Source organism: Humulus lupulus, chromosome 3, assembly GCF_963169125.1.
Source record: "Humulus lupulus chromosome 3, drHumLupu1.1, whole genome shotgun sequence".
Taxonomy (NCBI): domain Eukaryota; kingdom Viridiplantae; phylum Streptophyta; class Magnoliopsida; order Rosales; family Cannabaceae; genus Humulus; species Humulus lupulus.
In genome coordinates this window covers 271,912,950-271,938,092 of record NC_084795.1, presented here as the reverse complement: position 1 = coordinate 271,938,092, position 25,143 = coordinate 271,912,950, and the positions used below count along the sequence as shown (strand labels likewise).

Below are 25,143 nucleotides of genomic sequence, written 5' to 3'. Positions count from 1 at the left end.
CTCTGCCTTTGCTGGATCTGCACTGCCCTAACAAACTGGAGGTTGTTGTTTCTTGAACCTTTCATAAAAAGGCTCCCATTTGTTTCCAACCTCAGGCAGCTGCTTAACTGCTGGCACCGATACAGGTGGTGCCTCAGGTAAAACGTTCCCTGCAGGAACTTGTTGTTGTCTCCAATGGAAGATTTCTTCTTCTTGCCTCAATACTCTGGCCTGCAGGTCATTAAACAACTGCTACCAGTTATCAGGAGCTAGTTGTGGAATCTGACTCTGGTCATTCTCCTGACCCTGCCTATTATTCTGGCCTTGATCATTCTGGCCAGCTGATGACTCTGTCTGTCTTGGAATCATTCTTACAACTTATACTGTGCTGAAACAATCAATACTACCAGTTAAGCTGTAATAACCAATCCTCTTGCCGCCTCACTGTCTAAGATCAACAGATAATCACCCATATTCCACAGTTATATAAATATACAAATAGATACATGATCATATCATTTAGCATTTAACATGTATTAGTTGATAATTCACAATACTAATAGGTATGTTCTAGCAATATCAATACTAATAAGCACGTTCTTGTTGATGATGCGGTACTCAGGGCCCAACCTTATCAATGTATTTCATGTAGACAAGTAAAGCATTTATACTTTATTTAAGCAGTTAAATATATAACTACATAAATAGTTACCAAACCATGAGTCTTGCTTGACTTCAGTGATGAGTGTACATGCCCAGCCAGTTTACAGGAACCCTAAACCATGGCACGCTCTGATACCAAGTTGTAATGCCCTGGTTACTCCAACACTGTTACTGTGAGCTTTGAACTGTGCTTAACTCGCTAATCAAGTCACGTGGTTGTAACACATGCATCTATGTATTATTAACAGGCTAAGGTGAAAAACTTGATCAAAATAAAGGGATATATTTTATTTAAAACATAAAACTGTACATGGGCCCATAAAAGCATTTACAAGTTATTTACAATAAAAAAAGGTCATTACAGTGTAAAATTATAACCCGCCGACCTAAGCGGCAAAAATAGGGTTAACCCCTAGTTCCTCTGAGAAACACCTTGGCCGTGGTGGTCAAGCGGTCGCATATGTACACATCGCCATCTAAGCTCTCCACTCAAGGTTGGGTGAGCTTTTCTTTCCCTTTACCTGCACCACATAGCACCCGTGAGCCAAGGCTCAACAAGAAAGCTCATTATTGCATGTATATAACATCAGATGATGATTATGATAATCATACAGAGTCTATAGCCCTAAACAAATAAGTGACTGATGTGTAAGTCACTAATTTCAACCAAATGAGTGACCATGGAGTCACTAGCGTAAACCAGATAAGTGACTAATGAGTGAGTCACTAGTGTAAACCAAATGAGAGACCATGGAGTCACTAGCATAAAACAGATGAGTGACTAATGAGTGTGAAGCACCCACCTTCTAGCCATTAGCACGCGCCATGGCCAGCCATCCCCATGCCGCGACCCAATGGCCCTTCAGCACCACCCTTCATCTTAATTAAGCTTGGGTCGCGACGCTCTAGAATAGAGCTGCGACCCCACGTGAAACTCAGCCAAAAACCCCTATATTTCCTCTTCGAACTCATTTTAAAAACCTATTAAAACACTTCCAATACCACAAAGCAAAGCTCCCAATTATTACCACAACTTATCCACCATATATCCAACAAAACCTAAGCCTTAAACCATTCAAAACTTCATCCAATTCCCATTCCTATGATCAAAACTCCAATCTCAAAACTAACACAAAAACAGAGCAAGGAACCAGAAAATTGAACTAAAACCTTACCTTAAACTTGAATTGAATCCTCTTCAATGGCCGAACACTAGCCTAAGACCTCAAGCTTCAATCTCCAAAATTTCAAAGGAAGGAGAAGGAGAATGATGATCGTGAGAGTGGTAGGAAAGGGCTATGTTTTTCTTAAGTTTTCTACAGCCATCCACTTGATAAATATAACCTTAGGTAAAAAGACCAAAATACCCCCAAGCCTATCTCACCTCTCAACAGCCCTTAAAGGCAAAGTCTTCATTTCCTGTCTATTTATTTAATCATAATTAACACCCTCCAATTCCCGGTATTCTCAGTACTAATAAATCATATCACATTACCCTTGAATTCCCGGTAATATTCTAATCATTAAATTACCCCTAGACTCACCTTAAGCCCTGAAATCAACCCCGTTATGACCAAACCGATAACTTGTCTTCAAAGATCATATCATGCTGAATAGCTCAAATAAATCCACATTATAATGTGGCCTTATTCATAATTCACCAACATGCATGAAAATATACAAATATGCCATCAATGGGCCAAATTACCAAAATGCCCTTATGATGAAATGTGGACCCACATGCATGCATTTATCATCATGTAATAATATAATTCACATAAACATGCATATAATAATTTAATGGCATAATAAATCAATTATGGCCCTCCCAGCCTACTAATCTAACCATTAAACCTCATTAGGTATTTTAGGGCATTATAGGCCGCGACCCTTAGGGCCAGGTCGCTGCCTGCCTATGGAATTTTACCTTAGGATGGTTTATTGAATTAGTAAGGCTTGGGGGTTCGAACCTAAGCGCTCAGGATGATTTCTACTATGGTTTAGTAGAAATTGAGGTCTCGGAGGCTAGCTTTTGTCTCCTAAGTATTTATTTGGATTAGAAATTGATGATTACCCATTGGCCACTATGACTAGGTTTATCGCCAAGGCTAAGTACTGAGGATCGTGCTCGGGATTGTTTTATATCCTCCGCTCAGAATACAAGGTAAGAAAACTGCACCCTTGTGTGGCTGTGTTGGGACTGAGATTCCCTATATCTTGATATATGTGTTGTGGAACTGTGATATGGTTATGTGAAATATGAAATGAATGACCTAAGAGAGTTAGGGCTAATAACTTGCGCACGCGACTCGGCCACTGAGAGTCGGGGTCAGCTAAATAAACTATGGACTTGGCGTAAGTTAGCTAGAGTCAGCCGAGTAAATAGAGGGCTCGACCTAAGGGCGCTGACCCTGAGCACTTGTATTACTAGTTTTGATATGTTTTTGAAAGTACCAATCTATCATTGTTAGCTTGATGCCTATGATTCGTTGCATCTCTATTTAACTGTCTTATGATTAATGGGATACTACTACTGATTATGCATTTGTTGTTATGGTTTTCTTGTTGGGCCTTGGCTCATGGGTGTTACGTGGTGCAGGTAAAGGCAAGAGTAAGCTGAACCAACTATGAGTTGTAGAGCTCTGGGGGCGACGTGTACATTGTCAGCCGCTTGTCTGCCACGGCCGAGGAAAAGTAGAGGGACAAAGCCTAAAATTGTATTTTTCCATTAGAGTGTCCACTGGTTGTATATAACTTTGGAGAATTGTAAATTTGTCTCTTAAACCATGTTTTTGGGATCCCATGTACCAAACATCTATTTTAATAAAAATTAACCATTAATGATCAAAATATTTTAACCCTGACCAGACAATTAACTTTAGGATCACATCATTGTTCAAATGACTTGGTTAGCAAGTCTTGCACTATTTTTAAAATACACAGTGTAACAGTCTTGGCTATCTAGGGAGTTACATGTAATTTTCCTTGTGCTATACTCACACTTGGCATTCCCACGGGGCATCTCATTACCTTGAATTGTACTCACCCATGATAATATCGCAAGTGTTGTGCTCACACAAGTAGCAGTTACATGGAACACACCTATATTCTATCATTCAAGCATGTATACTACCTCACCATCCTAGCACTATTCTCATGCCAACAATATTATTGAAATATAACAAATCACAATATATAAGCATATAAAATAACAAATGATAAAACAAGGTTGTATGTTTAGACATACACTATCTACGCATATGTCCACTCTTCTTACCTTATTCATGACAAGCTATTTCGCTTTCCAAACCCTCTTGTTGAAGTTCTTTGCCAAAATCGAGGCCCTAAACACTCACAAGATGGTATCGGAACTCAAAATGCATTCAAGCATAAAAACACAGTTTCAAGCAATACCTGGCCTAATTTTGATAATAGGTCTACAAGCACATTACAACACAAAATTATCATGCATGGCCTTCATTTAACCTAAGTAGATCATAATAATCATTCAAACGTAACACATATGTGTGTTGGGAATATATGGCTTTACACTTTGTAAATCAATAATGAACAATGTAAATAATGCAATATTCCAAACCCTAGATGTTAATCTAGATCCAAATTCAAAGTACGAATGCAATTCTTGATAATCAAAGAAACATGTTCATGATATGAATGTTATTATTAAATATAAGAAACTAAATGATTAAATGATGATAAGATGAACTAAGAAACATTAAATCATCAATACTATCAATGAAAACACAATAGAGTAACACAAAAGAAAGTTAGAGTTAGATAGATACAACCTTTCATTTAAAGAAACTTGAATCATCAAACTTGGGGAACTTCTAAGGCTTATACACAATAAGAATATTGTTTTCCAAAATATCTATTCCAAGCATTCCCTTTTTTCTTGAAGCTTCAACTAAGAGCCTTAAAACCCATGCAAGTCAAGCAAAGCTTGATGAGTTTCTTGGAGAAAATTTTGGTCTTTAAGAGCTAGAGAGAGAGAGGTTAGAGAGATAGTTGAAAAGTGTGACCAAGAATTTACAACTCTAGTAACCCATATTTATGTTGGGGTTTTATGCCCTAATTAAAACCCAATTTCTTTGTAATCTCATTTTAATATCAATAAAAGAATAGAAATCATTTTTTGACTTAGTCAATCACTTTGTTCACATGTTTTATTTTCATGATTATTTGTTTAATATAAACTTCTATTAAATCTTGGGCATATAGCTAATCGTATTTATAGTGATGTAATCACAGTGGACTGTAAATATGATTATATGTTCAAAATAAGTTAGTCCTAAGATTAGTCAGTGCACAGATTTACACTGACTTGCTAATCTACGATATGATCTACTTACACATTACAATGTTATGTTCTTTCGAGAACATTAACAAAGTAGATAAGATCGGATGTATTTGTTACATTGGACTGGATTGATATTGACAGAAGATAAGATAAGTAAACATACCATTATTATCTATTCTAGTCATATTATATAGTTGACCATAGGTCAAATCAATCTCAATTCAGAGTGGTTAGTAGTCTAACTGATTGTATTATTTGAGTTCTTTGACTTGTTCATTACCAGCTTACCCTACGGACTAGCCCATACTTACATCTTGGGAACTCGGTAGTATAATTGAGTGTGGGTGTTAATCACATATATGAATATCTATAACTTCTAATGAAGAAGTGAAATGATGGTTTCCTTTTAGTTTGGTTCAAGATGTTAAATGATAGAGATCTCATTTCAGTAATTAATATTAGTTTACTGAAATATCATTTACAAGGAACTAAGTGTTTTAAGGATAAAATACAATGAGGGGTAAAACAATATTTTAGTCCTATCTCATTGTAGACCATCTATAGAGGATTGAGTGAAAATTATGGTTGTAACAATGGATAATTAATAGCATATCTATATTTGTTATAGAGCATTCTATGAGTTTAAGAATGCAATTCTGAGTCTATAGTGGAGTCACGATATATTAATAAGTTAGTAAATTTATGTGTTAGATTTATGATAACACATTGGAGCTTGATTTCATAGGCCCATGGTCTCCACTGTACCTTGGATAAAACCATCTAGACAGTCTCAATTAATTGATTTGATTATCAATTAGAATTATGAAACTTGACTAGGTCAATTTTGGATAGTTTCACAAAGTTATGTAATTTTGAGAAGAAAAGAAAAATTAGGGCAGATTTATTAATTAAGATAAATTTGTATCTAAATTAATAAATAAGTTTAAATCAAGGTTCAAATTATAAATAATTAATTTGATAAATGATTTAAATAATTATTTAATTAATTAAATCAATATAAAATAATACATGCCTTGATTTTAAGTCCAATGGGCTTATAATCAAATGAGAAATTTCACGGGCCTTAAGCCCATGATAATTTCGACCTAGGGCTTCAAATTAGCTATTATTTTATTGATTTTTTAATTAAATAAATGACCTAATTGATTCTATAAAAGGAATGTTAAAAGAGAGTTGACAGACACAAGTTACAGAAGTTTAATCACAGATTTTCTGATACGGTTTAGGTTCTCTTTAAACACAAGTCCTTTTCTAAGCCTCTTAGTTATTTTCTCTTTTTCTCTCTGTATCTATCTCATGTGTTGAGAATTGCCCACACTAGTCTAGGTGATTCTAAGGATACTTTGGAAGACTGTGAAGATAATAGAAGATCAGTTCAGTTTCTTGATAATACTTAGTGACAGAAATGATACAAGGGTTGGAGAAACTGAAGGAATGACTCATTCATTCCACTACGTATAATGTAAGTATTATTATCATTATTTTCTCTTTGAATTAATTTTTAGAAACATGTTCTAGGTTATCTCATATTAATTTGTTTAATATTAGATCTATAAGAAAATAAATAAAGATCCTGTATGAGTTTTCCTAACAATTTATAGCGTAGTCATCATCATTAGTCTAACCAATATGATTAGAACATTTAAAGCACATCATTTGGAGCATTTTACGTATATTGTACAACCCTAAAAAACTGCCCAAGTAATGTATCGCCTATTAGGCGATACGTCGCCTACTGGTAGGCGATGCATTGCCTGCAAGGGCTTTTGAAGCCCTTCACATTTTGGCGATGCTACGCAACTTTGGGGGCGACGCATCGCCAGCCCTTATGAATTTGAACCCCTCCAATGGTCCTAAAATTGCTCCAAATGCTACCAAAATTTTTGGGAATGTTTAGATACCTCATTGTATCACTTTAGATCGATAAAAGTCAATTTTATATCCTTTTTACACAATATCCTGGTTTTCACTTCTCCTTAAGTAAAAATCGTTAAGTGTTTTGCACCTCAACGTGCAAACATCTTAACCATTATATTTAACCAATCTCAACAATGTGTTTGTACAAAAACCTTTCACGTAACAATTTCAAAATACCCTTGTTTGCCCAAAGTTCACATTTTTCATGCCGTTAAGTGTTTCTGATAACTTGCTTGCTTTTCCCCGAAATCCAAAAAAATCGTAGGGTTCGATACCTTTTTCCCATGCTAGCTAGCTCATTGCGACCTATGATGAGGTTGCCAGTCAATTTTCCCTCTGCTCCTCCCGCAGCGAGGGAGACTTTAGCCCTCTGTGAAAGGCAAATCAGTCCTTGAGCTCTTAGTTGCCAGAAGATGCTCTGTGTACTACGAGAACTTAAAATATGCTTCACACAAAGATGTGGGTCCTTTTTAAAGAGTGTTCCTCGTCACCTCTTCCTCTCTATCGAGAAGCTTCGGTAATCCATAACCAATAAGTTCTAAAATAAGGCGGAAATGTATGCCTCAATGCAAATGATGAACTATATACTCGAAGGAATGACCATATTGTTTGCTAAGCCACCTTTATGGGTATGTTGAGCTAAACTTCTACAATACTAATATTTCAATGAAACTGAGGGATGATGTTAAGGCCAAGGTGTTAGAGGCATTAGCTGAGACAAGCTCGATTAATAGTCGAAAGACTCCTATAAGAATGAGCTCTTGAAGGTGGGGCATGTTCTAGGCCCAACACATACGATCACCTTGGTTGACAAGGTGATAGAGGCTAGAAACCTGGAGATATAACTTGGAAAAGCTCGTAAATAGATCACTCCTCTATCACAGGTCCTTAACAAGGAGAGATCTCATCAAGACTATAATTGCAGCCACAACTCAAGATTTGGATTCAGAATAATCATACCAGATTCGCTAAATTATAGACCACCAAAGGGGGTCAAGCTCAAGTGTTGGTGAGAAAACCTTTGAAGTTATAGGCAGAAGGCGTTGTTGTTGTGGTGATGTTGAATGGCAAGGAAAGCTATGTTTGTGAGAATCACCTTCGCAGCAATTGTAGCAAGCATAATAGAGGAGGAGGAGGAGGAAGCTCCATGAACAGAAAGCCACGGTTTTAGAGAGAGAAATTATTTGGTGAAAATTTGAGAGCTTAGTGAATGAATATCACTGAGAGAATCTCATGTACATAGACAAACTTATGTTGAAGAATCAAAACTCAATGAAGCTTCGGTAGCTAAACATGATTACTATTGTCGGAAGCGTATAATATATGTACCAGGTCGAATTGGGTCGATTGTAGAATCTACACCAGTCCAGGATTTGCCAATAGGAGTCTCACAACACACCTAAGTTAGGAACAATGACTCTTTGAATATACTCATGGTATATGGTATTACTAGAACAACCACTTATATTTCCACAGTGCAAAAGCCTCACAAGAACACACAAAGAGAAAGAGAGATTTATTTTCTAAGAGAGTGTTTTCTCTCCGTTAAGAATAGTAGGTATATTGTTGTTGTTGACTGACGACTGATATTTATATTAATTCTCTAAGAAAAATGAATTTAATTCAAAACAAAAAATTTGAATGATTCTCTGAGAGCATCAACAACGCTGGTGTCAACCGCGTTGCCTTATATTCACGTGAGTCCCAAAGTCAACAAAATATAAAATATTCAAATTTATTTTTTGACAACATTACCCATTATTGGCAACATTGCTTTGTTTTTTTTTTCTTTCTTTTAATTGAGTTTGTGCTAATTAAATAAAATATAATTTTTGGCATTTCTCCCAAGATTGACAGCATTGCCTGCAGTGGAGATGCTCTGAGAAAAAATATCTAGAATATTGTTAAATATTCCTTTTGACTAATTAAGGAAAAATAATGCCTAATTATCCATTTATTTAATTAAATAATATCTCAGTCAGACGATCTATTGGGTCATAGATATGGACCCAAAGTCCAACAACTACAAAATAACAAACTCTGAGCTATCATAACCAACAGCAGCTTACTCATACAACTTGACAAAACTGAAGAATAACTAACTCTAACAATAAGCTCTAACCACGCTTTGAAGAATCTTCTCTAACCGCGCATATCAGACATTACATGCTAATTAATTTATAATTATATTACAAACAAAATGGTTATGAAAAAAGCATGTATGCACAACAAAATATGGTTTATCTGAAGTGGACCAGCTAAATACCTATGGGCTTGAAAAAACTTGCAAGGGTTTAAAGTCCAAGTGCATAATCGATGACTCGAGTCCAATAAATAATAACGTTTACTCTATTACTACTTTTTATGAAGAAAAAAAAACATATAGTAAGAGCCGTGATCTAGCTTTCCATTTCCTAATAAAAGGAAAGGAAAAAAAATGATGAAAGCATGGCTGTAAATGCTAATGTCTTCTTTTTCTTTTAAAATTATAATTGATGACTTGTAAGAGCTTCAATTGACTATCTATTGGGATAAGATGGTAGACAGGAGGATGTCCCACAAGTCGCATACATTGATATATAAGTCTATAGAGTACGTCATAGACCACAGCTGGTTTAAATTTATTAACATTGTCCAACCACATATTATATTATTTTGTCAATTATGTAAAATATTGATGGATGTCTATTGTTAAAAATCATATAAAAAAAAAAAGAAAGAAAGAAGAAGGTTAATATGTATACAACTCATCACGGCGTGACTCCCCTTAATACAAATTCTTTGAAAAGAAGAATATTATTATTAGATAAATGATGGTAATAACTATTACATTTTATAAAGGAAAACCCAATGAATAGCTAGACAATAGAATATTAATATATTTGGCTCATAAATATTAAACAAAATCAGCTAGAACCAAACTTATTTTTAGACACCATACTATTCCAAACCGTACTAAATGACCGATTAGTGGTGTTGTAACCATCATCAACAACGAGATTAAGCCCGTTAACGTACTTTGACTCATCACCGGCCAAGTACAAGGCTGCCTCAGCAACGTCATTCGGCTCTGGAGCTAGCCCTTTGAGTACCGCCGAAGCACAAATCACTTGGTCCGCCACGTCCTTGGTTAGCCCCATACCGCTCCTAAGCATCGGCGTTGCTACAGCGAATGGAGATATTGCGTTGACTCTTATGCCGAACTGTGCCAGCTCGGCACAAAGGTTTTTCATCAGCCCCACCATCGCATGCTTTGACGCCATGTACACGTGCGACGCATCGCCGCTGTTCACCGATGCCACACTTGATGTGAATAGTATCATTCCTTTCCTAGCAGGGATCATAACCCTGGCCGCGTGTTTAGCACCTAAAAAGGAGCCAAACACGTTCACCTCGAAGACACGCTTAAAGTTGTCGTTGTCCGCGCCAAGTATGGTGGTGTCCACGTCGCCAGATATGTCGGCGTTGTTGAACATGATGTCGAGTTTGTCATGTTTCGACACTGTGAGATCAACTAGACTTTTCATGTCTGTATCGCTGGTGACATCACAGTGGACGTAGATAATGTTGGCCGAACCATCGTTACTTGTCGAGTTGAGTATTTCTTTGCAGAGAGAGTTGCCGAGCTCATCTTGGACGTCGGCAATCACAACTTTTGCACCGTGTCGGACGAATAGTCTCGCCATGCTCTCTCCTATGCCGCTGGCTCCATCGGTGACTATCACCACTTTTCCTTCTAATCTGTATAGCCAAGAGTTATATATATGTGTTATCCAAAAAACTAGCATTGATGACGTGGCAAGTGATTCTTGGACACGTGGCTGACACTTGGAGGAACTCTGCTAGGATATCGACCAGAAGGCACATTATAAGTAGTAGGCGGCCTAGTCTTACCCGCGACCAGTCTGGTCAATGGTTCTGCGTACTTCATGATGTTTCTATAAAGATCTTTGTAAATCCCAAAATTGACTCCCATAATCTCCCGAGTATCCGATTATTTAGGAGAGAATATATGTAACAAATTCATGTAATCCCCCTTGAGCCTATAAATAGAGAAAGATAGCTCAAGGAAAGGACTTTTGGCTTTTGAATTATTTGAGACTAGAGTAATTCTATTTGAGATATTGTATTGTTCTTCAGAGGTTAGTGAAACTTATTGAACCCTAGTTCTTTGATCACTCTTTTGACTCTCACATCAATAACAATCTAAGTGGATGTAGGTTATTACCAGATTCTGGGGCCGAACCACTATAAAATATCGTGTTCTTATTATTTTCGTCATCACGTTCTTTTCAACGCATTCATCCACGTCAAGCATATTTTGACTTCGTGTCAGTTGACCAAAATCAGGGTCAACATTCTGATGCTTTCATTGAGAGCTTAATATATCACTGTTGAAAAAACAATGGCGAAAACTGCAAGGAAAACTGGACAGGCGGCCGCTGCTGCACCATCAAACCCTCCTCCTCCTCCTGCAAGCGTGGCAGAGGATGAGCCACATTTGGACTTTGAGGAAGAAGAAATGGATGACGCGACGCTAAAGAGTACTTTGGGGGCGTTGCATGAAGAGCTGGCCAGTCTGAGGGCCAATCAAGAAAGTACTGCCGAAATCATGGCGTGGCAGCAGCAAGAGATTGAACGGCAGCGCGCGGAGTTAAGCGAAAGGCAGGCGGAGATGGACCAACGCCAGAGCGAAGCCATGGAAGCCCTCGAGGCAGCCTTACAATTGGCTAGGAATCAGGCCGCACCTGTCTCGCAGCCTGATCAACCTGTGAATGGGCCACCCCATAGGGGTCCCAATCCTAGCCCGCCTATCTAACCCTCGAGCCCGCAAAGGCCCGAGCAGCCTCAGGTGCCCCATGATGATGTCCCACAGGACCCTGAGGCACAGCCTCCATCCCAAGCTGGTCGCGGCAATCCCCCGCATCAGAGGCAGAATAGGACTGAGCATCAGCCTCGTAGTCCTAGACGCCATAGGGGCGACGAGCCGAACCTTCCGAAAAGAGGTCAGAATTCTTCTGGCAACAGGAGGAACTCAGAGTTAGGCTCTGCGGTCCGGGGTCCCCCACGGCATGATAATGCACGGGGACACAACGACCAGCGCAGGCCACCCTCTAACGCTCGGGACGCTTCAGCCCGGGATGGAAATCGAGGGAACATTCGATCCCACCATAGCCAATCAAGATTCAGAGATGGCCATGGGTATAACGAAGCTGACTCAGGCAAAGGAAATACCGGTTGGAGGAATGAAGAAAGAGGTGGAGGCAGGAGCCAGATACCTCAAGATGACCAACCCAATAGACGGGATGCTGGGGGGCAGCCTAGGAAAAATAATGCCTTCAACCGACTCGGAACTAGCGAGCAGCGGAGAAGAGATGAGGACTTGAGAGATGTACTCAACGATCATCGCGAGCGACATGGCGAGAACATCCCCCCAGCGATAGAGGCCACGGCGATTCCTGTCGCTGTGTAGGCCCAGATAGATGCCCTCAACCAGGCGGTACAACAGCTGGTCGGGGGAAGAACATCTCATATCGACCACGACAGGAGGAAAGGCACTCCTTTCATCTAGAGGATAGCAATCGCAAAGACTCCTAGCAAGTTTAAAATGCCTACGCTTCTGAACTTTGATGGGTACGATGACCCGGTATCTCACGTCAATAAGTTTGAGATACAAATGGACATTCAGAAAGTGTCCGAAGATGCTCGGTGCAGGATCTTCCCTGCAACACTTTCTGATGCCGCACAGGAGTGGTTTTTTAAGTTCCCTCCTGCAAGCATAGTTTCCTGGGAGATGTTCGTAAGGGAGTTTTACGGACAGTTCTACGCAAGTCGAGTGCATCCGACCGAGGCAAACCAGCTGGTTGAAATTCACCAGTAGGATGGAGAATCGCTGAAGGACTACATCTAGCGCTTTATGCGAGCAACATCTGGAGACAAAACAGTGGGGGATGAAGGCAAAATGATGGCCATAACCGCAGGGGTTAGGCGTCGTACCCCTCTCTGGAAAAGCCTCCGAAAAGAGGGGGTTAGAACTACCCAGGAATTCTTGGACCGGGCTGATCGTTACATCAAACTTGAAGATGCCATCGCCAATGATGGAAAGCCTCCAGGCAAGGACAAGAAGGCTGCCGAGTCCGCCAAAGCCGCCAATGGGTCTAAACCTAATGACAACGGCAAGGGCAACGGGCATGACAACGGTAACGGCAAGAATGGTGGAAAACAGCCACACAATGAGCCTTCCACCTCCGACAATAAACGAGCCAAGGGTAACTGTTATGAACCTCGGTTCACTAACTACACTGCCCTAGTTGAGTCTCGGGGAGAGGTTTATCAGGCCACGAATTCCAATGTGCCTTATAAGAAGCCTGCCCCCATTTGAAAGGACATTTCGAAAAGAGACACTTCCAAGTTTTGTCGTTATCATAACGACTACGGACATGACACCAACGAATGCAACCAGCTGAAGGATGAAATCGAGATCCTTATTAGACAAGGACGATTGAGAAGATACGTACGGGCCTCGGGAAATTCCCAACGAGAAGCTCCAGGTGGCAACGAGCAAGCGCCCACACGCCAGCGCTCGCCAGCTTTGCAGACTGCCCCCGTAACTGGCACATTGTTAACCATTTGTGGAGGCCCGCACCTCGCGGGAAATAGCGGAAAGGCCAGAGAACGATACGCTCGGACTCTGTTCCACGACCAGGACATCGAGATGATGACTGTGGAGGACCGCGCGCCAAAGAAGGCTCGATCAGAAGAGTGTGAGATAACCTTCTCTGATAGCGATGCCCAACATGTCCGGTTCCCACATTCCGATCCGCTGGTCATGGATATCCAAATGGCCAACATGATGGTGAAGAGAGTGCTGGTCTATACAGGAAGTTTGGTGAATATCCTGTATAAGACTTCGCTGGAACGCATGAAGTTGTCTGTCAAGGACCTGGAGCCCTGCAACCAGACAATATACGGCTTCTCTGGTGAGGGACTCGCCCCCGTAGGATCAATCAGACCGCCAATGACGATAGGTACAGCGCCTGCTACCAGGACGTTACTCGCTACTTTTATAGTAGTTGATTGTCCTTCGGCGTACAATGCCTTCATTGGAAGGCCTATACTGGTCGATCTACGGGCCATCACCTCTATGTGGTACTTGGCCATGAAATTCCCGACAGACACAGGGGTAGGACGCGTCTTGGGAAACCAGAGGGAGGCCAGAGAATGCTATAACGCCTCAGTCACGAAGGCGAAAAAGGAAACGTCAAAGAGCACTACTTCAGATAGGTTGCAGATGGAAATTGATGCACAAGCCCAATCTGGTGAAGAAGTCACCAAATAGGGTGTTGCCCAAAGTGAGGATAGAGATCTAGATCCTCGCTTTGGGGATTTTGAAGAGAACGTTGGACCCGTCATGGACCTGGAGGAGGTCCAACTCGACGAAAAAGACCCGACCAAAGTTGTGAAGGTCGGGAAAAACCTAAAACCAACCACGAAGCATGCACTGGTGGAATTTTTGCGAAAGAACCAGGAGGTCTTTGCCTGGTCACATAAAGACATGGTTGGGATAGACCCTGTAGTTATCATCCATGTCCTGAATATAAACAAGACTTTTCCACCCGTGCAACAAAAAAGAAGGTTGCTCGATAAAGATCGATCAAGAGCCTTAAAAGAAGAAGTTGAAAGGTTAAAGGAGAATGGGTTCATCAGGGTGGCGTTTTATCCATCGTGGGTCTCCAATCCAGTGCTGGTTCCCAAGCCTAATGGAAAATGGCGAACCTGTGTGGATTTTACAGACCTCAATAAAGCATGCCCAAAAGACTGCTTCCCACTCCCCATAATCGACCAGTTGATCGATGCTACTGCAGGACACGAGATCCTCTCCTTCATGGATGCATATTCGGGTTACAACCAGATTAGCATGCATCTCTCTGACGAGGATCACACCAGATTTCGGACCGATACGGGCTTATACTATTATAAAGTAATGCCCTTCGGATTGAAAAACGCAGGTGCGACTTACCAGCGGTTAATTAACCACATGTTTAAAGAATTTATTGGGATAAACATGGAGGTATATGTGGACGACATGCTGGTAAAGTCTAAGAAGGGAGAAGGGCATGTGAAGGATTTACAAGAATGTTTTGATGTATTGAACAAGTACCAGATGAAACTAAATCCTCTCAAATGTTCCTTCAGAGTTGGATCAGGGAAGTTTTTGGGGTTCATTGTAAATTCAAGAGGAATCGAGGCCAACCCCGACAAGATAAAAGCCCTGATCGATATGAAATCCCTAGAAAGAATCAAAGATGTACAAAGTCTAACCGGGAGAATCGCAGCCCTAAGTAGATTTATTTCAAAATTAACAGACAAATGCGTCCCTTTCTTCAATCTACTTAGGGGCAATAAAAAGTTTGAATGGACAAGAGACTGTGAGCAAACTTTCCAGGCCTTGAAGGCGCATATGGAAGAGCCTCCCATTTTATCAAAGCCAATCGAAGGAGAAAATTTGTTCATTTACCTGGCGATCACTGAAGTTGCTGCTAGCGCGGTACTAGTACGAGAGGAAGAAGGCGTACAAAAAGCGGTCTACTATGTTAGCAAGAGGCTAATCGGGGCAGAACTAAGATATCCACCCATTCAAAGGTTAGCATATTGCTTAATCCTGGCCTCAAGGAAGCTGCGTCCTTACTTCCAAGCCCATTCTATCACAGTTTTAACCGACCAGCCCCTTCGGCAAGTCCTCCAAAAACCGGAGGCGGCTGGGCGATTATTAAAATGGGCAGTCGAACTAGGGCAGTTCGATATAACATATTCACCACGAGCAGCAGTAAAAGGACAAGTTTTGGCTGATCTTGTTGCAGAGTTCACAGAACTCCCATACAGCGAGCAGTGCGAACAACCTAGTGCGCCTGAGCCTCAAAAGAAAGCTCCTTCCTGGAAGTTATTCACGGATGGGTCGTCCAACGAATCCCATGCAGGAGCGGGAGTGATATTGATAACGCCGAAAGGCCATCAATTTCACTGTGCCATTAGGTTCGACTTCACCGCGTCAAATAATGAAGCCGAATACGAAGCACTCCTCGCTGGATTGAGAATGGCGAAAGACATGAGCGTAAAGACGCTTGATATTTACAGTGACTCACAGCTGGTGGTGAATCAAGTTCTAGGGGAATATCAAGCGCGAGGCTTAAAAATGGTGGCCTACTTGAATAAAACTAAAGACCTGCTAGCCCAGTTCACGAAGTATATGCTCTAGAAAATACCGCGGGATCAGAATTCAAACGCAGATGCCTTAGCCAAACTCGCGAGCGCAAAAGATGCTGACACTTTGAACATTGTGCCAGTCAAAAGATTGAGCCAAGCATACAAGCGGTTGAAGCCAGTATGGAAATTCGAATGGAGGATACATGGATGGCACCTTACTTGGTATATCTGACAAACGGTGTGCTACCAACAGATAGAAACAAAGCCAGAACTCTACAAAGGCAGGCCGCTAGGTACATACTAGTCGATGGTGTTATGTACCGGAGGGGGTATTCAATGCCACTACTCAGATGTGTTACGCCAGAAAAAGATGAGGAATTAATGAAAGAGGTGCATGAAGGCTTCTGCGGGGATCACGCTGGGGGGAAGAGTTTGGCAAAGAAGATTCTAAGGCAAGGCTACTTCTGGCCGACTATGAATGAAGATTCAATGGAGTTTGTACAAAGATGCGATAAATGTCAAAGGTTCTCCAAAATTCCACGAGCAGCTCCAAACGAGTTGAAATAGATGCAGAGTCCGTGGCCTTTTGCGGTATGGAGGATAGATTTAATTGGATCCCTGCCAATGGGAAAAGGTGGAGTAAGGTACACAGTCGTGGCAGTTGATTACTACACTAAATGGGCCGAAGCTGAACCACTCACTACCATAATGACCAAGAAAGTTCTTGACTTTGTCATCAAGAACATTGTTTGCCGGTATGGTTTGCCCCGAAAGATAGTTTCAGACAACGGAACCCAATTTGACAACGACTTATTCACCGACTTCTGCGAAAGGCATGGAGTTATTAAAAGCTTTTCTTCAATTGCGCATCCCCAAGCAAACAGGCAGGTCGAGGCTGTGAATAAAACCCTTAAGGACACCTTGAAGTAGAGGCTTGAAGACGCTAAAGGAGCATGGCCAGAGTAGCTGCCTGAAGTCCTCTGGTCGTATAGAACGTCTCACGGAACAACGACAAGTCATACCCCATTTTCCTTGGCTTACGGATATGAGGCTATGTTACCTATCGAGTTAGATCCCCCCTCACATCGGCGCATAACATACGACCAGGACCAGAATAGCCAACTGATGATGGAGTCCCTAGACTCAATTGACGAGAAACGGAAGAAAGCCAGACTCCGAGTTGCTGCGTACCAGTAAAAGGTCGCCCGGTACTTTAACTCAAAAGTAAAAGAAAGAAAATTCAACGTCGGTGACTTGGTGCTACGACGAGTTTTCTTAAATACCCGTGACCCCACTGCTGGAGTACTCGGACCTAATTGGGAAGGACCTTACCAGAATGAAGAAGTCCTTCATTCGGGCACCTACAAACTTGCACTCCTAAACGGAGATCTCGTTCCACGTTATTGGAATGGAGAACACCTGCGCAAGTATTATTAGTGAACAGTCCTTTTTAAAGGACTGGCTTGCATTAAATTTTACTTTTTACAAGTTTCGCAAAAAGGGTTAGCCACGTTGTATGGCTAATCGCTTATATATGTATAATCCTTTTTTTAGGATCACTCGTAAAGACATGTTTAGTCCATTATTAATACGAGATTATAAGGGACTGTGCGCAGCCAGTCATTCTTGCCAACCTTTGTAAATTTATGTTTACAAGTATTTGTTCATTACGTGTGTTGTTTTGCTGTATTACAAGTATTGCGTTTCCAACCGAGCAGAAATGCTCGAACAGGTCATGGTCAAGGCAAGTGACCAAGGACCTCAAGCTCCTCGATCACTTGGGGGGCATATAAGACACATCGATAGCAAAGCGTACCATGAGGTATGTAAACACATGAACAAAATATGTGAAAGCATGCTACAGTACTTAGAGTATTTTTCAAAATTCATATTTTGTTAAATCAAGCCAACGTAATATGCTAAGTTCGGTCATACAAACAGATGTTATAGTAAATGAAAATATTATAACATTATAATGCAGTCTTTTACACCGCAAGCATCTCTGCTTGGATGTAATTATTCAAATAAAAGGAAAGTTTGCTGCCCATGCAGCAAATTCAAAAAAAAAGAAAAGAGGAAGATAGATAGTCTTTACATCACGACCCGTGGGTCGTGTAATTGAAGAAAAATAAAAAGAAAATAAATTTAAGGAGCAGTAGGAGCATGAGGGTCTTGCTCAGCAGTCTGGTTGGTCGCATCCTCAACTACTCCTCATTCCTCTGCGCCAGCAGCTGGCTGGATGCTTGGGGAAGCAGAGATCCTTGCTCTTTCATTTTCTTCGGCCAATTGAGCAGTGCAGCGGGCCAGTCCAGCATTCCTGATATCCTCTGAAAGGTAGTCAAAGTTGGCACCCTGGTTGTGTTTCCAGAAGTTATAGAAACACCGAAGCGTCGCATTCTTATACCTTTCCAGATCTTTGGCGTTGGCAAGCTTCAGCTGCTCTATTTGGCTCTCAAGATCATCCATGGCCTTGTTCTTGGCAAGATTCTCATCTTTGAGTCTCTTGCATTCGCGATATTGGACTCGGCTGGCCTCCTGGTACTCCTCCCTCTGCTTCCTCAAATATGCCTTTGAAGCTTCGACCTCCGCCAGCTTTGCCACCGCAGCATCCCTCTGCTGGGTGACCGCCTTCAACTCCCCCACATGCTTGGCTTCTGCAGCCTAGATTTCCTCAGCAGCTTTCGCCTGGTACCTCTCGATGGCCTTTGCCCAAGCCTGGTCAATGGTAGCTTGGGCACGGGTACGAGCAGCGATTGCAGTCAGCAAAGCCTGTGAACAAAGGATAAAGTCAGAGCCTGTTGCAAAGAATGAAAGAAGAAGGCCAAAGTGATAAGAAATTCTTACGCTGTCCATTTCATTTAGGGCCCTGTTCAGAATTTGGTCAACCCCCATATTCTCTGCCTCAGCCATTGCATCCTTGCAACAATCATACCTCACGATGTGTGCAAGGCGGTCCTTGGCTGCTCGTAAGGCACGGTTCGAGAGTTTGGTCCCAAGAGCTTCGTCCCGGTCGGTTTGTTCTTTGGCAGCTGCAGGCGGAGAGTTCGTCGTAGCAGGCAGGGTTTCCTTCTCAACAGGAGGTCCTTGGTTGGGCAGAAGTTTGCCCAGTTGGCACGTCCTTGGAAGGATCTTCTGTTCGACCCTTCTTGGCAGGAGGTCCTTGGCTTGATTCGTCGTTATGACTCCTGGACGTCTTTCGCCGAACCAGAGGAACTTCTACTTCCTCCTCAGTCTGGTATAAATCGAAGACGTTGGGAGTGGCCATATCTGCACACAAGTAAACATATGCAAATGATAAGATAAAGGCAGATAAAAACTCTTTATAAAACAGAAAAGAGGTCACAAAGTTTAATACCCGAGCTACATCTACTGGTCGCTATACTATTGATTCTATTAGTCACACACTCACTATCTGGCACGAAGAAGTCTGGCCCTAGATTTGGAGTATACGTAAAGTTGCCCTCCCCGTCAAACAAGTGACAGGGAATTGGCAAGCTATTTAAAAGCAAAATAATTGTACCGTTTTCATCGGAGGATTCCCCCAAGTTCACAACAGATTCTGTTGCCTTTTGTTTCCCCTTGCCTTGGGGTGGAGAAGGCCTTTTTGCGGAAGGATTGCAAGTGGGTTCCCTGATTGTAACCCCCATCGGCCTCCTTCGCGGAGGGGACGCAGGGGGTTGCTGCTTGGGAACCCCCTCGGCAGTGGAATTTGCTACCACGGGCCCTCTTGTTTCATGGCGAGGAGCCAGGAGGCCAGATAGCCTCAAATTTTCATCAGTAACCAGGGACTTGACGCTTTTTTCTGCGTCTGTCATCCTGGCCAATGCGGTGGACCTCAGCACCATGTCTGGTGTTGGGGTCGGACGTAACCATGGGCCTGAAAGACAAAGTGTACTTTAAGAAAAATGAAAGGAAATTCGCTGATGAAAAGTATTGGCCAGTAAAAACAGCACTTACCTCCTCGGGCGAAGGCCAGGTTGTTGCTGGTCATGTCCAGCGTCAGGAAGTACTCCTTGCTGTACTGCCCCACGTTGGATATGTGCGTGGTGTCACTCAGGAATGTCCGGTTTGTCTCTTGGTGACAAAGATGGAAGAAGCCCGTCCCATACTGTTGAGGGTTTGACTTGAGGTCGAAGAGATAATTGACCTCATGGGGGGTAGGTTCTGGCCATTTTTTTAAAGTTTATACAGGATATAGAGTGCGGCCAGCATTCTATATCCATTCGGAGTAATTTGGAAGGGGGCGACACCAAAATAGTTGGCCACCCCCTTATAAAAAGGATGTAGAGGGAGGGTAGCCCCCGCCCCTATATGATACCTAGACCAAGCACTATAAACACCTCCGGGAAGGTTAGCCCTTTGGCCTGCAGCAGGAATTTTGAAATTGACCCCTATGAGAGGATACTTCCTGAGCTAGTTGGCAAGCATCCAAGGAGTCACTTGGCTGGTCGGGGAGAGATACCACTCAACATCAGGCAGATTCTGATGACGAGGACGGGCTCTAGTTTGGATATTAGGGTCAGGAGTGGGATTTTCTCGACCACTGGTTGAAGGAACCCTAGCCTATGAATCAGGCTGGACAGGAGAGTTTGGGCTATCTTCGGAGTCAGGTCTTTTCTTGCCTAAGGATTTAGAACGGGCCATTTGAGGAGGAGATGGGCGAGGTCTAGGAGAAGATCATGAGAAAGGGATTTCGTGAACTCTGTCGGTCGGTTATTATTTGCCTTCGAGCAGTTGGGCAAGAAGATCGTCGTCGATGGGCCATTCACCTCCCCACAAATCTGGCATTAAAGTATGCAAACAGAAGAATGGGGAGGTGAGGATAGAGAATTTTTAAGGCCTTTAAGAATGACGCTGGTCGAGTATAAAAGTTAAGCTTTTATACAACAGCATTTGAACAAAAAGCTAAAATTTTCCACACGAATAGTTTGAGAAACCGATCAAAGGGTGAAAGCAAAAAGTTTTTCATAAAAGCTTTTTCAACTCCTCTTAGGGCGGGAAAAACCTATTTTTTCGGCTGGCTTAAAAATCGAACTCTTACTTCGGTTTTACGTCCTAAAAAGTATGATCTCAACTATCAAACTAACTCGTAACTTTTTTCACCCACAAGACATTCTACTGACAAGCATCTTAACCCAGAAGTAGATAAACTCAACAGTAAAACATACATGAACATGCATTACAATAATACAAAACATAAAGATTCAAAGACTTACCAGAAAGAAGGTCGAGAAGCTTGGTAAGAGTTTTCAGAGATCAGGGAACTCTCGGACTGAGTCTTGAGAACGCAAAGGGACGGTCTCCAGAAGAAAATGGAAGCTCTGGTTTTAGGGTTTCTTGAAAGAGTAATGGCGTGTGTGAAAAGAAAAAGGGAACTTTGGAGATGTTATATATAAGTTTGTCTATGGCATTAAAAGGGATTAATCATCAGTTTCCCCTTTTTCGAAGTATGGGGAAGCGGGATAGCCGTCGAATTATTACTGGGGAAGCGAAAAGTCATGATTAGACAAGAGTAGGTTGCTTTTTCCAAGAACACATGAAGGGTTCTGACACGTATAGCGGGGTCACCGAAGGGTCGTTTCCTCAAAAGTTTATTTATTGCTCGTAATAAATAAACTTGGGGGGCAAATGTTATCCAAAAAATTGGCATAGATGACGTGGCAAGTGATTCCTGGACACTTGGAGGAACTCTGCTAGGATATCGACCAGAAGGCACATTATAAGCAGTAGGCGGCCTAGTCTTACCCGCGACCAGTCTGGTCGATGGTTCCGCGTACTTCATGATGTTTCTATAAAGATCTTTGTAAATCCCGAAATTGACTCCCATAATCTACTGAGTATCCGATTATTTAGGAGAGAATATATGTAACAAATTCATGTAATCCCCCTTGAGCCTATAAATAGAGAAAGATAGCTCAAGGAAGGGACTTTTGGCTTTCGAATTATTTGAGACTAGAGTAATTTTATCTGAGATATTGTATTGTTCTTCAGAGGTTAGTGAAACTCATTGAACCCTAGTTCTTTGATCACTCCTTTGACTCTCACATCAATAACAATCTAAGTAAATGTAGGTTATTACCAGATTCTGGGGCCGAACCACTATAAAATATTGTGTTCTTATTATTTTCGTCATCACGTTCTTTTCAACGCATTCATCCACGTCAAGCATATTTTGACTCCGTGTCAGTTGACCAAAATCAGGGTCAACAATATGTATAGTGTTATGTGATCATTTGTTAGTATACACATTTAATAGTAACATTTAATAATGAACAAATAAGAAGCTACTTAACTAGGTAGCTTAGTAAATATTAAACCTTTTGGAAAAATGAGCTATTGAGGAAGTTCCGCTCATGTTTCGCAACTACTATGACTACCGATCGAAGTACGTTCAAAGTTCTATTCCTAACCCTATAAACAAATATGATATATATTAACTGTGTTTGGTTACTGTACATAGTGTTAAAGTTTATAAGTAATGTTTAAGAGTATATCCCATCGATCGAGCTTGGGTGTGGTCCAATCAAATTCAATATGATGATGGACCGTTTAAAGTAGTGGAATATTATTAATGGCAATACATTGTGAGAGTCATATATGGCGGCTTGTAGAGGTAGCTAGATGCATATGAGTACGGAAGAGGACAAATCAGTAAAGGTCCAACGAATACAATTATTGCGATCAGTAAAGAACCTGTAATTAATGTATACAATTGGTTTGCTGAAAAAGGGCATGATATTTACACCGACCCTAATTTTAATAAAAAATACACTAAAAAAATAACGATAAAAGTCGCCCGTAATAAAATATGCCTAAACACTAGGGATGACTAATGTATTATCGCTAATATTGCAATATGATAGGCAACGGTGTCGGCCTTAAAAGTTGAGATGTTGCCTCAAAGTTTTTACATGTGGCATAACTCACCACAAGAAAAAAAATATTATGGATAACTCTGAAAAAGTGCTATCAAAAACAGTTTATAACACTTTACCCAATGCTAACATAGCCCATGTTATTAAAAGTCTGGAGTTTTTTATAATAATTTTCAATAGTGTTATAATTAACTATTCCATAACAGTTTTTCTTTGTTACAAAATACATACAATATCTATTTATCAAGCTTATAAATATTTTGTCAAGAGTCGAACATTATGATTATTTCATGATATTATTTAAGTGTTATAAAAAATGTCATTATAGATTCTTTTATAACATTTTGTGCTTGTTATATTTATTCAATAGTCAAACATTATGCTTATTTCATGTCATTATTTAAGTGTTATAAAAAATGTTATTATAGATTCTTTTATAACATTTTGTGGTTGTTATTATTATATTAATGATAACTTTTGGTTATATTTGTTTTTTTATTTATATTATATTTCAATAAAATTTATTTGTTGTACCTTGATAACAATATAATGATAAAAAAAGCATTAGATCTTAAAAAAATGTCAATATCATCATATTAGGTAACTTGGTCCAAATACATATTTCACTTAAGTGAACCATCTTTCAAAAATTAAAGTTTAAAGAATCAAAGTCATCATAATAAACTTCTAGCTATAAAAGGTTTAGCTAAAATTTGAAAAAACTTCCATGTTTCACTTTAAAAGTGAATAACGGAATCTAAAGACATTTTGATGCTTTGTTATTTCCACTAGATTTGAAAGCCTATTGCAGAGCCCAAAAAGTGTACCATGACCTTCCATTTGATTCCATCTATCCGTGTCTTGGTCAGAAATGAAACAACAACCACAATATTAAAGCACTATTAATGTCAAAAGACATAAATATTATATTCATGCATGGTTTGTACTACTAAAGCAAGTCAACAAGATATTTTCCATTATAAAGAGTACAAGGAAAAGAAAGCACACCTCAAGAGCCTAACCACATGAAGATGTATGGCATCACAACCAACTGCATTAGAACCCAAAGCATACATAATTAAATTACTTAACATATATAAAAAAAAACAAAAACAAATAGTAGAGTAGTAATGTAGAGTTTGCAAAATATACTTACTTGGTGAGTTCATTCTCACTTTTTCAGTTGGCCATGCAATTATACTACCAATAATATCTGCAATAATATCTCCAGATCTAGTCCAATCCAATATTTTTCATTTTTGGCCATATATGTTATCCCTTACACTCTTTAAGAATAGTGGCAATAGTTAGAATTCATTTATAAGAAGTGGAGAAAGTTGAAGACTTAATGATTAGGAAGTTACCATAGGAGATGATGGAACATGGGCATTTGATTGCTGCCCACTTTGAACAAGTTCATTATATATTGATATTATACATCAACCATTAGTTGAATGGAAAACTATTTAAACATAAGAAACACTAATTATAATTGAATTCATGAAAAAAATAACTTACCTGATTTTTTTAGTAAAAATTTAATTAGTTGCTCCATGTGTGACACTCTATCCTTCAACTCATTACATTGATCTTTTATTTGAATCATATGATCATCTCGTTCAGAAACAATTGCCAACTTTGACCGAGTAACTCCTCTTCAAAAAGCCCTCAAATATGTATTCTTTTCACGGCCAAGCACCTTTGTTTGAATGTCATCATTAACACTTGTAGTAGAAGAAATAGTTAGATATTCTTTATATTCTTCCACTAAATCTTGAAAATATATATGTAAAATCGACAATGGTAATATTTAGATGAAAAGTATGAAATTAAAACAAATAAAATCATAATTAAAAAAGGTTAGTTCATAGAAAAGCTTTAGCCACTTCTGAATTTACAGGTACACCATTTTTCTTCTTATGTGCCTTAGTCCAAACATCAACTCTAGAAGGTGCTTCTTTGCTTCCGCTATTACTAACCTAGCAAAAAATATGAATAAAAAATTGAGGTGAATTCAATTTCTTAAAAATCACATACAAATAGATCTAATTTTACCAATTCTTCAATCAAGCATGCATATCCTTTACGGCTACAAGAGTAGAAAACTTGTTTAGCTTGTGAAGCTAAAATGAAAGGGTCTTTATCAAATTGTGATTGACTTTG

At 40.2% G+C, this 25,143-nt stretch overlaps 1 protein-coding gene across 1 annotated transcript; it reads right to left on the bottom strand.

The window, feature by feature from the left end:
- Positions 1-9,702: 9,702 nt before the first annotated feature.
- LOC133825711 (short chain aldehyde dehydrogenase 1-like) lies at positions 9,703-10,689 on the bottom strand. Its single transcript, XM_062258619.1, has one exon. The coding sequence runs from the start codon at positions 10,687-10,689 to the stop codon at positions 9,808-9,810; it is 882 nt and encodes a 293-aa protein (XP_062114603.1). The 3' UTR covers positions 9,703-9,807.
- Positions 10,690-25,143: the final 14,454 nt, after the last annotated feature.